The sequence below is a fragment of the Hypanus sabinus genome, chromosome 20 (assembly GCF_030144855.1).
Source record: "Hypanus sabinus isolate sHypSab1 chromosome 20, sHypSab1.hap1, whole genome shotgun sequence".
Classification (NCBI taxonomy): Eukaryota; Metazoa; Chordata; class Chondrichthyes; order Myliobatiformes; family Dasyatidae; genus Hypanus; species Hypanus sabinus.
Window position 1 is genome coordinate 20,116,817 of NC_082725.1, and position 12,203 is coordinate 20,129,019.

Genomic DNA, 12,203 nt, shown 5'->3' on the forward strand with positions numbered 1-12,203 from the left:
TTCAAGTCCAGTGTTAAACATCTGAACACTATATTATATGAGCATTCTTGGGAAGTCTGCATGGATCATTGTCAGAAATAATACAGAAAACTTTTTATTTGGTGCTATCATCTTTAATAATTCTGTTGCCAAGCTCCTCAACATTTTTTAAAACTTTCATTGTTACATGGTATTAGAAAGAACAGTATAAAATGCATTTCTATAGTACCTTTCATATTGCTTTCAGGTCATCCAAACTAATTTTCAAGCCAATGAAATATTTTTTTAAAAATTAGGAAATGCAGCAGCCACTTTGCACACAGCAAGATCCCATGGACCTGTGATAATGAACGTTTTACTAATGTTGACTGAGAGATGAAGCTGTTGGAAATAATTTCCCTTAAAACAGTGCCTTGGATTTGTTCGTTATGCAAAAGACCACATCTTTAGCACCTCCTCCCAAATCTCTGACAAAGCAGCATTTTCTTTCCTGCACTAAAGAAATCTACCTACATTGTTGCTTGAGTTGAATTTAGTATTTTCCAACTTGGTGGCAAGACCATTATGCACTGAGCCAAATTAATTAATCCTATACCTTATCCAATAAAAACACCAGGGTTTACTAATTTACTGCATTTAACATAATAAACTAAATCCCACAATGAATGCAATGATCTACAAATTTGCTTTCAGTACAAGGAGGTGACAAGCGTAGGTGGTGAAAGGCTTTGCTATGATGGATTGTAGCACAGAGAGAGGTGGAGAGGTTAAGGGAGGAACTTGCAGAGCTCAGGGGAAAGACGATTGAGAGCATGGCCGCAGTGAACAAAGAATGTGGCAGTTTCTGGAGGTTCAGGAATATTAGAGGGATTTTGAGTAAGAGCTGACTGGAAGGGCCGTTTTCAGGTACAGGCAGCAGATATTTGGTTGGGGTTAAATTTATGGTAGTGAACAGTGATAGAAGTGCCACAGCAGAAGCATGGATGAGGGTTTGGTAACAGGTGAGCTGATGCAGACAAGAATGATGGGGGATATTAAGCGGTGGCAGCTTCTTGATCAAAAATCCACAGGATAGATGAGTACAGTTGGCCCATTTGGCTGATCAAGTGCACTCTGCCATTCAGTCACAGCTGAATTATTTTTCCCTCCCATTCTCCTGTTTTCTCCCTGTAACCTTTGACAGCCTTAATAATTGAGTAGGTAATCATGAAATCTTCGGTTGACCATTTATGCTGAGCATTCAATTTTTGCAACAGTGACCATGTTGGGTATGACAAAGGATTATTAAACTATTAATGTAAATGTGGATCTTGCAGCTTCAGGGAAGAAAAGTAAGAGGAAAGCAAGTTTCATTTTTTTCTTTTGTCAGTGTCTTTAGGCATGGACAGAAGAATCAGAGAGATGCCTGCTCCTCGGCAAAGTAATGTTATCACAGAGATGCAGTTATCCTCAACTTTCCTCATTTTCATCACCGTTCCTTACTTAAGTTTAAACCCAATCAACTGTTTGAGGACTAAACATGTAAAGAGTATAATGAGCTGCCATATAAATAATGAAATATAATATTTATATCCTAGATTCACATTGATAACAAGAACCTATCAACCCCCACTTCAAGTATGCCCAATTACTTAGCCTCCACAGCTATCTGTGGCAATGAATTTTACAGAATCATTACCCTCTGGCTCAAGAAATTCTTCCTCATCTGTTCTAAAGTGATGTCCTTTGATTCTGACACTGTGCCCTCTGGTCCTGGGGAGAGTGAGTGTGTGTGTGTCTGTGTCTGTCTGTCTCTCTGTCTCCCCTCTCTCCCCTCTCCCCCCACCTCTCTCTCCCCCCACCTCTCTCTCCCCCCACCTCTCTCTCCCCCCACCTCTCTCTCCCCCCACCTCTCTCTCTCCCCTCTCTCTCTCTCCCCTCTCTCTCTCTCCCCTCTCTCTCTCTCCCCCCCTCTCCCTCTCTCCCTCCCTCCCCTCTCTCCCCTCTCTCCTTCCCTCCCCTCTCTCTCCCCCTGCCCAGAACTGGGATCATTATCACTGAGTAAGTGGTTTTCCATTTAATATGAGGGTGGCACTGTAGTGCGGTGTTTAGTGTAGCACTGTACAGTACAGTGACAGCTGTAAGATTGGAGTTCAGCTCAATCTGTTGTCTGTATGGAGTCTGTGCGTTCTTCCTGTGATCCCTGATCCCCTGTAGGTTTCCTCCAGGTGCTTTGGTTTTATCCCTTATCCCAAAGACATACGGGTTAGGAGGGGTTAGTGAACCATGGGCATGTTACTTTGGTGTTGGAAGCATGGCAACATTTGCAGGCTGCTTCCAGCATTTCTTGGACTGTGTTGGTCATTGATGCAAATGCCAGATTTCACTGTATGCTTCCATGTTTCTATGTACGTACAACAAATTAATAAAGCTAATCCCTTTAATATAGAATTGAGATGCTGTGTCCTTTCAAATGATTCTAAGTTCAGAGAGAGCTGTGGGGTGGTCAGTCTCTGAGTGTATTCAAGGCTGTAAATAAATGAGTGGTTATGAACTTCAAGAATAAGGAGATGGTGTGTTCATGTAAGAAATTTCTTGAGGCACAGGATCAACCATAATACTTTTGAATTCTGGGACAAATGCTTGGGACCATATCACTTGGTTGTATTTTATTGCACAGCTTGAACTTGACAGAAATTGGGGCAGGAACGTGGGAAGAAGGTTGTTGGAAATGCAAGATTACCTAAAAAGAGTGCATTATTTATCTTGGCATTTCACTGTGAGATTAATTTTATTTGTTACATGTATATTGAAACATACAGTGAAATATGTCATTTGCGTCAATGACCAATGCCATCCGAAGATGGACTGTATGTGTCGCCATGGCTCTGGCACCAACAGAGCATGCCCACAACTCAGTAACTAACTCATACATACGTCTTTGGGATTTGGGGGAAGCTGGAGCACCTGGTGGACATGGGCAGAACATACAAACTCCTTACAGACGGTGGCAGGAATTGAACCCAGGTCACTGCCACTGTAAATCATTATGCTAACTGCTATGCTCTAATGCTGACTATCTCTGTGACAGCTCATAATATCTCTGTGCAGGTTTGGGGAGTTGGTTAGATGCCAGAGTTCAATGTCAATCCGAATGCAAGAGATATTCATGGAGCTCACTTAGTCTAGTGCTCAATTTAAAAATGTATTGGATGAATAAAACAAAATGCTTTTTTTAGAAACTGCATTTTGTAGTTTCAGTTAACTAAAATGTTCATGCCTGTGCAACGTCAGAGCTTTGACTTGGTGTCCAAACTGCCTTTCACAGTCTGCAGTATAATTGGGAAATTCAGTGGTTGCAGGCTCGACTCTTCATGTAATAATCTTAAACTGACAGTGGAGCCTGACTGTCCAGTCAGTGAACTGTTGACTGTGTCTGTACTTATTAAACCAATGTGGCGATGTACTTAGGCAGTTACATGCCCTTGTGCTTTCCAGTTCCACTGAATATTTATATTGATGTTTTCTACTACTTTTTGCATTGACACAGAAGCTACTCAAAGTGATAGTAAGCCTTTCTGAGTATTTTAGGAGTGAGCTGTGCTAATGAATGCCATTCTGCACCATTAAGCTCACCATTATGAAGCTGGGACTTGCTGTCAGGGAGGTAGAAAACTCAGCATTAATTTGGATAGTTCAATTTCCTTTCTTGCTTTTGGGAGGTCTTTTACAAATCAATATTTTTGCCATGTGACTGCAGTGGCATTCATGAGGGAATATTTTCAGAGTCTCAGTTCCACAGAATGGTCGCTTAGAAAGCACTGTTGCTAGTGTCTTCCACAGCAGCATGCGTACACTCTGTGGGTTAAAATAAATCGTGGATAGTTAAAGCTCATTCATCTGGCACCTTATCTTGTTTGCCCATCAGCCCTGTGTTCGTTGAGTTACTCTGTTTCTGCACTCTGGCAGTATCATATCTAAAAACTGTTCAATTTTTTCCAGGACCTCATTCTTCTCCATCACCATCACTGCCTCTAAACTACAGCTGAGCGATATCTGTTGCTCTTGCGTATCTCTCAGTTTTAATCTCTCTACTGCTGGCAGCCTTAACTTCAGATACCAAAGCCTCAAGTACTGCTAGTCTTTCTTTAAATATCCCTTCTTTTGGTGCTCTTTAATACCTTTCTCTTTGGCCAAGCTTTACTTCCCATTAGGTGAAAAGGTGTCAATGTTTGGCTGCCAACACTCCAGTGATGTGACTGAAGTAATAGCAATGTTACAGCACCAGCAATTATTGATCAGGGTTCACTTCTCACTGCTTTCTGAAAGAACCTTATACATTCTGCACATGAATTCATGGATTTTCTCCGAGTGCTTGGGTTTCCTCCTGTGGGTTAGGGTTCATCAGTTGTGGGCACGCTATTTTGGTGCACAAGTTGAGTTGATGCAAGTGAAACATTTCACTGCATGCTTTGATGCACACATGACAAAATTATTTTTTCTTTCTTTAGGATGTTTTACCATGTTGATAGTGATATGCGAATATAAGTTCTGAAAACAGAAACTGTTGGAAATACTCAGCAGGTCTGAGTATTTTTTATATTAGATTACCAGCAGTTTTATTTTTGATCTTCTCTTGTGAATTGTTGTTATCTGTCCCTATGGATAATACTTAAATTGTCAAAGGGTCAATAGAGTGAAGTCATCAATGACAAGGCCACCATTTATTTCCCATTTCTTGAGAAGGTGATTTTGAGTTGTCTTCTGTGATGAACATATTCCCACAGATAAATGGGCAGGCTCATGACCCTGGGCACAACAATATTGAGTCAGGATGGTGCATGATGGAATATGCTTATTTGTAAGTTAAGTGAAGCACAATTGTTCTCATTAAATACAATAACAGCTGATTTAGTACATTCATGAATATAAACACAAGCACTGTTAATAAATTACACTTTTGGATGGAAGCCTGTTTTCCATAATTGTTCTAAATAGCTCGTACTGTTTTTTTTTAAATTAAGCTCCTGACCCCAACAAGTCAGTGTGGGTGTTCAGTAAATGAGATGGATAGCTTGGAGAGGATTAGGAATTAATTAGTATATGATGCCATCAGCTGAAGATAGATTTAGCCAGGTACAAGTGGTAAGTGTTTAATGTGAAATGTAAATGCAAAGTAAAGAGTCATCCAGGTGTAACAGAAAACAAAGATTAGTGATCTTTTAATGATGTAATAGATCAGCCATTAATAGGGGGAGGGGTGAACGTGTACTGAAAGATCCAAAGGGCACTTAAGCACTATACTGGGAGATTACCAGCCAGTGGTGCAGTGGCATCAGCACTGGACCTTGAGGCGAATGGTCCCAAATTCAATCCAGCTGGCTCCTTGCAGGCTTTCCATCTGTGCTGAATTGAGCACCTCATAGTAGAAAACAAACAAATGCAAAGGATATGGCAGAAATGCTGCCTGATGTATCACAAGGCAAGAAAATACTGGGAGCTTGAAGCTGTGAGTTTGATGGACTGGCATCTAAAATTCATATTTATTAGTTGAATTTGTGTAATGTTGAGAATTCTATCAGGATAGAGCCCTAACACCTCATTAATGCAAATATTTAATCATTCAATCATGTAGCAGCAACTCAAGAGGTTCAGTGGAAGAAATGTCATTGAAGTGACTTTGACTGCAGAATGATTGTTGGCGCCAGATGGGGTGGTGTGAGTATCTCAGCAGTCTTGAGCATTCGTGGAGAATGGTGCAAAAACAAAAAAAACATCCAATGGGTGGCCGTTCTGTGGGTGAAAATGCCTTATTAATGTGAAAGGATGGAGGAGAATGTTCAGACTGGTTCAAGGTGACAACAGTAACACAATAATGATGCACTACAACAGAGGTGTATGGAAGAGCATCTCGGAATGTATAACATGCTGAACCTTGAAGTGGATGGGCTACAGTGGCAAAAGACCTCAAACATACACTCAGTGGCCACTTTATTAGGTATGGGAGGTCACTGAGTCAATGATCTACTACTGGCATCAATTAAATTCTTTAATGCCAGCTCGGATAATTGCACCAAATGGCTCCCTCTCATCCTCCCATCATTCCTACCATGAATTGTTGAATTGGCTTGACCTCAGTTGAAGCTTATGATGCATCACTGTTAGCTGGGTGTCAGTGCAAAGCACTGGCCCCTCCTGTGTCAGATGTTCCATTCCAAAACCTGGAGTCTAAACATCTCTAGACTGATGTTTCAGGCTGGTGCTTTCTCAGTGGCTTTCTTTGATTGACATGTGAAACCAAGGTTGCAATTTCCCTCTCAGGACTTAAATGTTGAAGGACAGCAGGGTAAATGTGGGCTCAGTATGGACATCAGTGAAAAAACATATTCTGAGGAATAGGACTAATCCACATTTGAAAAAGCAAGGGTTGATCAGTGTTAGAAAACACTGTAAGAGAACCTGTTGTGAGAAAAGTGTAAAGATTGTATTTGATAGAGATGGTCTGGATTTCAGTAAGGTCTTTGGCAAGGTCAGACTTGTAGGATTAGATCAAAAATTTAGAACCCATGAAATCTAAGGCAAGTTAGTAAATTGGATCTTAAATTGGTTTGGTAGTAAAAATAGAGGAATATAGAGAGAGTAGTTATGTATAGAAAGCCTGTGGCAGATGGTGCTTGGCCTCAATACTCCTTGTGCAATTTGATCTTCGATTTCCTCACTTGCAGACCCCAGTCAGTTCAGATTGGCAATAATATCTCCTCCACAATCTCTGTCAGCACAGGTGCATAAGGCTATGTGCTTAACCACCTGCTTTACTCACTTTATACTCACGACTGTGAGGAAAAGCACAGCTCCAATGCCATACTTAAGTTTACTGATGACACCCCTGACGTCGGCCAAATCAAGGTTGTGACAAATCAGCACATAAGAGGGAGATTGAAAATCTGGCGGAGTAGAGCCACAGCAACAACCTCTCACTGAATGTCAACAAGACCAAGGAGCTGATTATTGACTATTGGAGGAGGAAGCTGGGGGTCCATGAGTCGGTCCTTATCAGAGGTGGGGAGGGACAGCAACTTTAGATTCCTCAACAATTAGTGCTCAGATCTCTGCAATGTGAATTATAGGAACTTCTAACTAAGAGGCAAGGACAATACTGATGCTGAGATATGGTCTTTGAGACAGCATTAATGATCAAAACAGAATATTTTGACAGTTCTTCTATGCTTCATACACTATCATTCATTTTAATGTAATTTTCTAGTTAACAGAGTAAATCCTGTGGTTTTTGACACTTCACATATCAATAATGATGCTTGAAGTTAAATGCTTGAAAATAATATTTAGTAGCTCTGTAATTAATCTTTGCCAGGGATATTATGGATAAATGCTCACTTGTTCATTTTCATATTTTGTGTTTTAATAGTTCTGTTGAAGCTTGCTTCTATGCCCTTATTATTTCTAAGGCTACAGTATTCCAAGAAAAACCTGCTGTATAAGTGAGTGGGTACAGGAATGACATGTGAATAGCAATTCACTTACTTTGTTCTACTATGAATGCTGGCAAGAGAATGAATCTCAGAGTAGTATATGGTGACATATCTGTACTTTGATAATAAATGTACTTTGTGATCATCTAAGTCTCTTAGCTTGCGTTAAGTGCCATTCACTCATCATTCCTACACGTACTCACCTATGATGTTCTTTGGTAAATTCATGCTTCAATTTTAAAATTCTCAAACTTCATAATTCTTGAAATCCAAACCTCTTCCCCCCCCCTCTCCCCACCCCCGTCTAATATCACTTTTGACTCCAGAATCCTCTTCCTTATCTCTGCAAGACTAATTTGGGTCTCTTTGACATCTTGGTTTTTAATCATACTAACAGTGATGCTTTCAGTTTTCAGATCCCTGAACAGTAGCATTCCTTTTCTAAACCTCTCAATCCCTTATCCCCTTTACAATGCTGTTTAAACCATTGTTGACCAAGCATTTGGTTATCTGCCATAACATGGCTTGCTGCAGCTTTGTATTATTTTTTGTTTGATAATGCTCCTTAACATGTTTTGTGACCATTTTGCCACATTAAAGTCCATTTTGTTCCTTTTGATTCCATGACCTCAAAATATTGATAGGATCAATATTACATGGTGGAAATGGAGAGTATTGGATGAAAATCTCCAATACTCTGGAGCCTACAATAAACAGATACTTGTAGACATCCCAGAACAGGAATCATGTTGCAAGGCAGTGATCTTATCCACAGGCTTGTGTTTGTCTCCTTTCATCTGCCATGTTTCCTGAAGTTAGGACTAAATTTGCAAAATGGATTCAATTGGAGACTTCTACACTCATTAATATAGCTAACCACATCTTCAAAGCAGGTTGCTTGACTCCCATTATCTCCCCTATGTTAAACATAGGAGTGGCTGGGTTTCAGAGTTTAGGAAAATATAGCAATTGTTTCAGTTCAGATGCAGGAAATACAGGGTTGTAGTTATGGGTGATTTCAACTTCCCTCGTATTGACTGGCACCTCCTGAGTGCAAGGGGGATAGATGGGGCTGAATTTGTCAGGTGTGTTCAAGAGGGATTCCTGACACAGTATGTGGACCAGCAGACAAGAGGAAAGGCTATACTGGATCTAGTCATGGGTAATGAACCTGGTCAGGTGATAGACCTCTTGGTGAGGGAGCATTTTGGTGAGAGTGACCACAACTCCCTTAGCTTCAGCATAGCTATGGAGAAGGATAAAAACAGACAAAATGGGAAAGTGCTTAACTGGGGAAGGGCCACTATGAAGGGATGAGGGAGGAACTAGCGAGAGTAAATTGGAAACAAATGTTTCAGGGTGAAAGTACAGAAGTAATGTGGAGGAAGTTTAGGGACCACTTATGCTAGGTTCAGGATAGGTTTGTCATACTGAGACAAGGGAAAATTGGTAGGAAAAGGGAACTGTGGCTGACAAAACATGTGAGGCAACTCGTCAAGAGGAAGAAGGAAGCATATGTTAGATATAAGAAGCAGGAAGCAGGAGAGGCTCATGAGAAATATAGGGTAGCCAGGAAGGAGCTTAAGAAAGGACTTAGAAGAGCTCGAAGGAGGCATGAGAAGGCCGTGGCATGTAGGATTAAGGAGAACCCCAAGGTGCTGTATGCATATGTGAAGAACAGAAGGATGACAAGAATGAAGGTTAAGGGATAAGGGATAAAGAAGGCAATATGTGCTTGGAGGTGGAGGAGGTTGGGGAAGTCCTAAATGAATACTTTGCTTCAATATTCACAAGTGAAAAGGACCTTGAACAAGGTGAGGTCGAAATAGAACAGGACATGAATAGGAAACACCAGAGGGTATAGATACAAAGTTAAGGGAGGGAAGTTTAGGGGAGACATCAGGGGTAAGTTTTGTTTACACAGAGGTTTGTGGGTGCCTGGAATGCCTTGCCAGAGGTGGTGGTGGAGGCTAAAACATTAGGGGTATTTAAGAGTCTCTTGGACAGGTACATGGATGAAAGAAAAATAGAGGGTTACAGGGTAATGTGGGCTTAGTACTTTTTTTTAAGGAATATATGGGTTGGAACAACATCAAAAGCTGAAGGGCCTGTACTGTGCTGTAATGTTCTAGTGATTCAATCTCTACAATCTAATTTATGGGCTCAAATTCACTCTACCTTTTCCTGTGCAATGAGTTCCAAATTGTCATCCATTTATAAGTGGGAAATCTGAGATTATAATCTTGTATGCATTCTTTCCCAAAGGTAATCCATATCTCTGATGTGTTCCTTCAACAGGTTGACCGGACTGAGGTTATCCGCACCTGCATCAACCCTGTCTTTTCCAAAGTTTACACGGTGGATTTTTACTTTGAGGAGGTCCAGAGGCTGAGATTTGAGGTCCACGATATTGGCAGTAATCACTTGCATAACGGGGTGAAAGATGCCGAGTTCCTTGGAGGAATGGAATGCACTCTTGGACAGGTAAACATTTCAACCAAACAACTAGAACATGTGCCTTCTGCCTTTACCCACTGTGAACTATGTAGCTCCAGCGGCACAGTCCCCATCTTTGAATCAGAAGGTTGTGGGGTTCAAGACCTCTTCCAGAGGCTTGAAAATATAAGTTATACTGTGCAACAACTTCAATAAGCGTTTACTATTTATAAACACGAGAAAGTCTGCATACGCTGGAAATCCAGAGCAACACACAGAGAATGCTGGAGCAGCTCAGCCAGTTAGGCAGCATCTCTGGAAATGAATAAACAGTCCGTGTTTCTGGCCAAGACTTTTCTTCAGAGCCCTTACTGTTCATCCTATCTTTCACACACTTACACTATATTCCTAAACACTTTATGAATCTTACATGTAGCCTTTGCAATATACACATAGTTGCTGAGGAATTTCTGCACTGTTGGAAATCATGCCTTTCAGGGAAGGAATTTAATCTAGAATTATTTAGCAAATTTAATGTCTCAAATGATTAAGCTCTAATTCTTCCTTGTGAAGTCTTGTGTTGCACTTATGCTGAAGAAGGTAAAAGTGGACATAGAATTCAGCTCTCATACACCATGCTGTGGAGTAGTTATCCATTTGAAATATTCCTGAAACAATTGACATAATTCCTATTTTTTCAAAAATAACTCACATTACTGCTCAGAGAAATCTAAGATAAGAGTGAGAAAGTTCTTGATCGCATTCTGAAAACTAGACCCATCGTTGCCTAGCAATGGGACTGCATGGTACAGAATCATTGTGTGTTCTAAACAACTTAATTTTGAAGACAGGCCACAGGTTCAGGACTTGAGAAAGATGCTCACATCTCATGACAGGGAAAAAAAGTTGTCTGATTGAACATATTTTTCCCATTTTTTCTGAAATAGTTTTTTTGAATTTCTGATTTATTCCAATGTAAATTTCAATTCATCTTCTGCTATGGTGTAATTCAAACTTTCTTCTCCATATAGCCGGTATCTTTTTTCCAGTGCTAAAATGTTTAATAAATGAGAGCATGCACTTATGGTGAAGTTTAAAGAAGATGTGCGGGACAAGTTTATTTTTTACACAGAGTGTGGTGGTTGACTGGAACATACTCCCAGTGCTGGTGGTGAAAACAAATATGACATGGTGTTTGAGAAACTCTTAGGCATATGGACATACAGAGAATGAAAGGATAGAGAATACTTTGTATTGCACATTGATTAAAATTTAGTAAGGGTCAATGAGAGCATACCAAATTTCTTTAGCCTCCTGAGGCGGTAGAGGTGAGGCCAAGTTTTTTTGGTCATGGCATCTTCATGTTTGGACCAGGACAGGTGATAATTCACTCCTAGGATCTTGAAGTTTCTCAACCTCAACACTTTTGATGGAAACAGGAGCATGTTCAAACACCCCCACACACTTCCCTCCTGAAGTCAATGACCAGCTCTTCTGTTTTGAGGGAAAGCTCGTTGTCATGACACCATGTCACTAAGCTCTCCATTTCCTTCCTGTACTCTGACTTCCCCCAACATTACAAAGTTAACTTACACAGGTGCACGAGGAAATCTGCAGATGCTGGAAATTCAAGCAACACACACAAAATGCTGGTGGAACGCAGCAGGCCAGGCAGTATCTATAGGAAGAAGTACAGTTGATGTTTCGGGCTGAGACCCTTTGTCAGGACTAACTGTAAGAAAAGATGGTAAGAGATTGCAGGATCTCCCAATGGCCACACATTTTAATTCCACGTCCCATTCCCATTCTGACATGTCTATCCATGGCCTCCCCTACTGTCAAGATGAAACCACACTCAGGTTGGAGGAACAACACCTTGTATTCCGTCTGGGTAGTCTCCAACCTGATGGCATGAACATTGATTTCTCTAACTTCTGTTAATGCCCCTCCTCCCCTTCTTACCCCATCCCTTATTTATTTGTTTATTTCCCCCCTTTACTTTCTCTCTTCCCTTTTTTTCTCTCTCTGCCCCACTCACAATCACTCCTTGCCTGTTCTCCAGCTCCCTCTGGTGCTCCCCTCCCCTTTTCTTTCTCCCTAGGCCTCCTGTCCCATAATCCTTTCCCTTTTCCAGCTGTGTATCCCTTTTGCCAATCACCTTTCCAGCTCTTAGCTTCACCCCACCCCCTCCGGTCTTCTATCATTTTGGAATTCCCCCTCCCCCTCCTACTTCCAAATCTCTTACTACCTTTTCTTTCAGTTAGTCCTGATGAAGGGTCTCGGCCCACAACGTCAACTGTACTTCTTCCTATAGGTGCT

The 12,203-nt window shown here is 41.0% G+C and overlaps 1 protein-coding gene across 8 annotated transcripts in view; it reads left to right on the forward strand.

Annotated features, from left to right (window-relative positions):
• LOC132378352 (copine-4) overlaps positions 1-12,203 on the forward strand; it is a 347,486-nt gene that overhangs the window by 207,177 nt on the left and 128,106 nt on the right. For 5 of the 8 annotated variants that reach the window (XM_059945192.1, XM_059945196.1, XM_059945195.1 and 2 more), the window contains exon 3: positions 9,747-9,932. In XM_059945192.1, coding sequence (XP_059801175.1) covers positions 9,747-9,932 — 186 coding nt within the window. Of the gene's footprint in view, positions 1-5,289; positions 5,468-5,634; positions 5,677-9,746; positions 9,933-12,203 lie in introns of those variants that run through there. The other 3 variants (XM_059945199.1, XM_059945197.1, XM_059945198.1) reach the window with 2 other exon arrangements.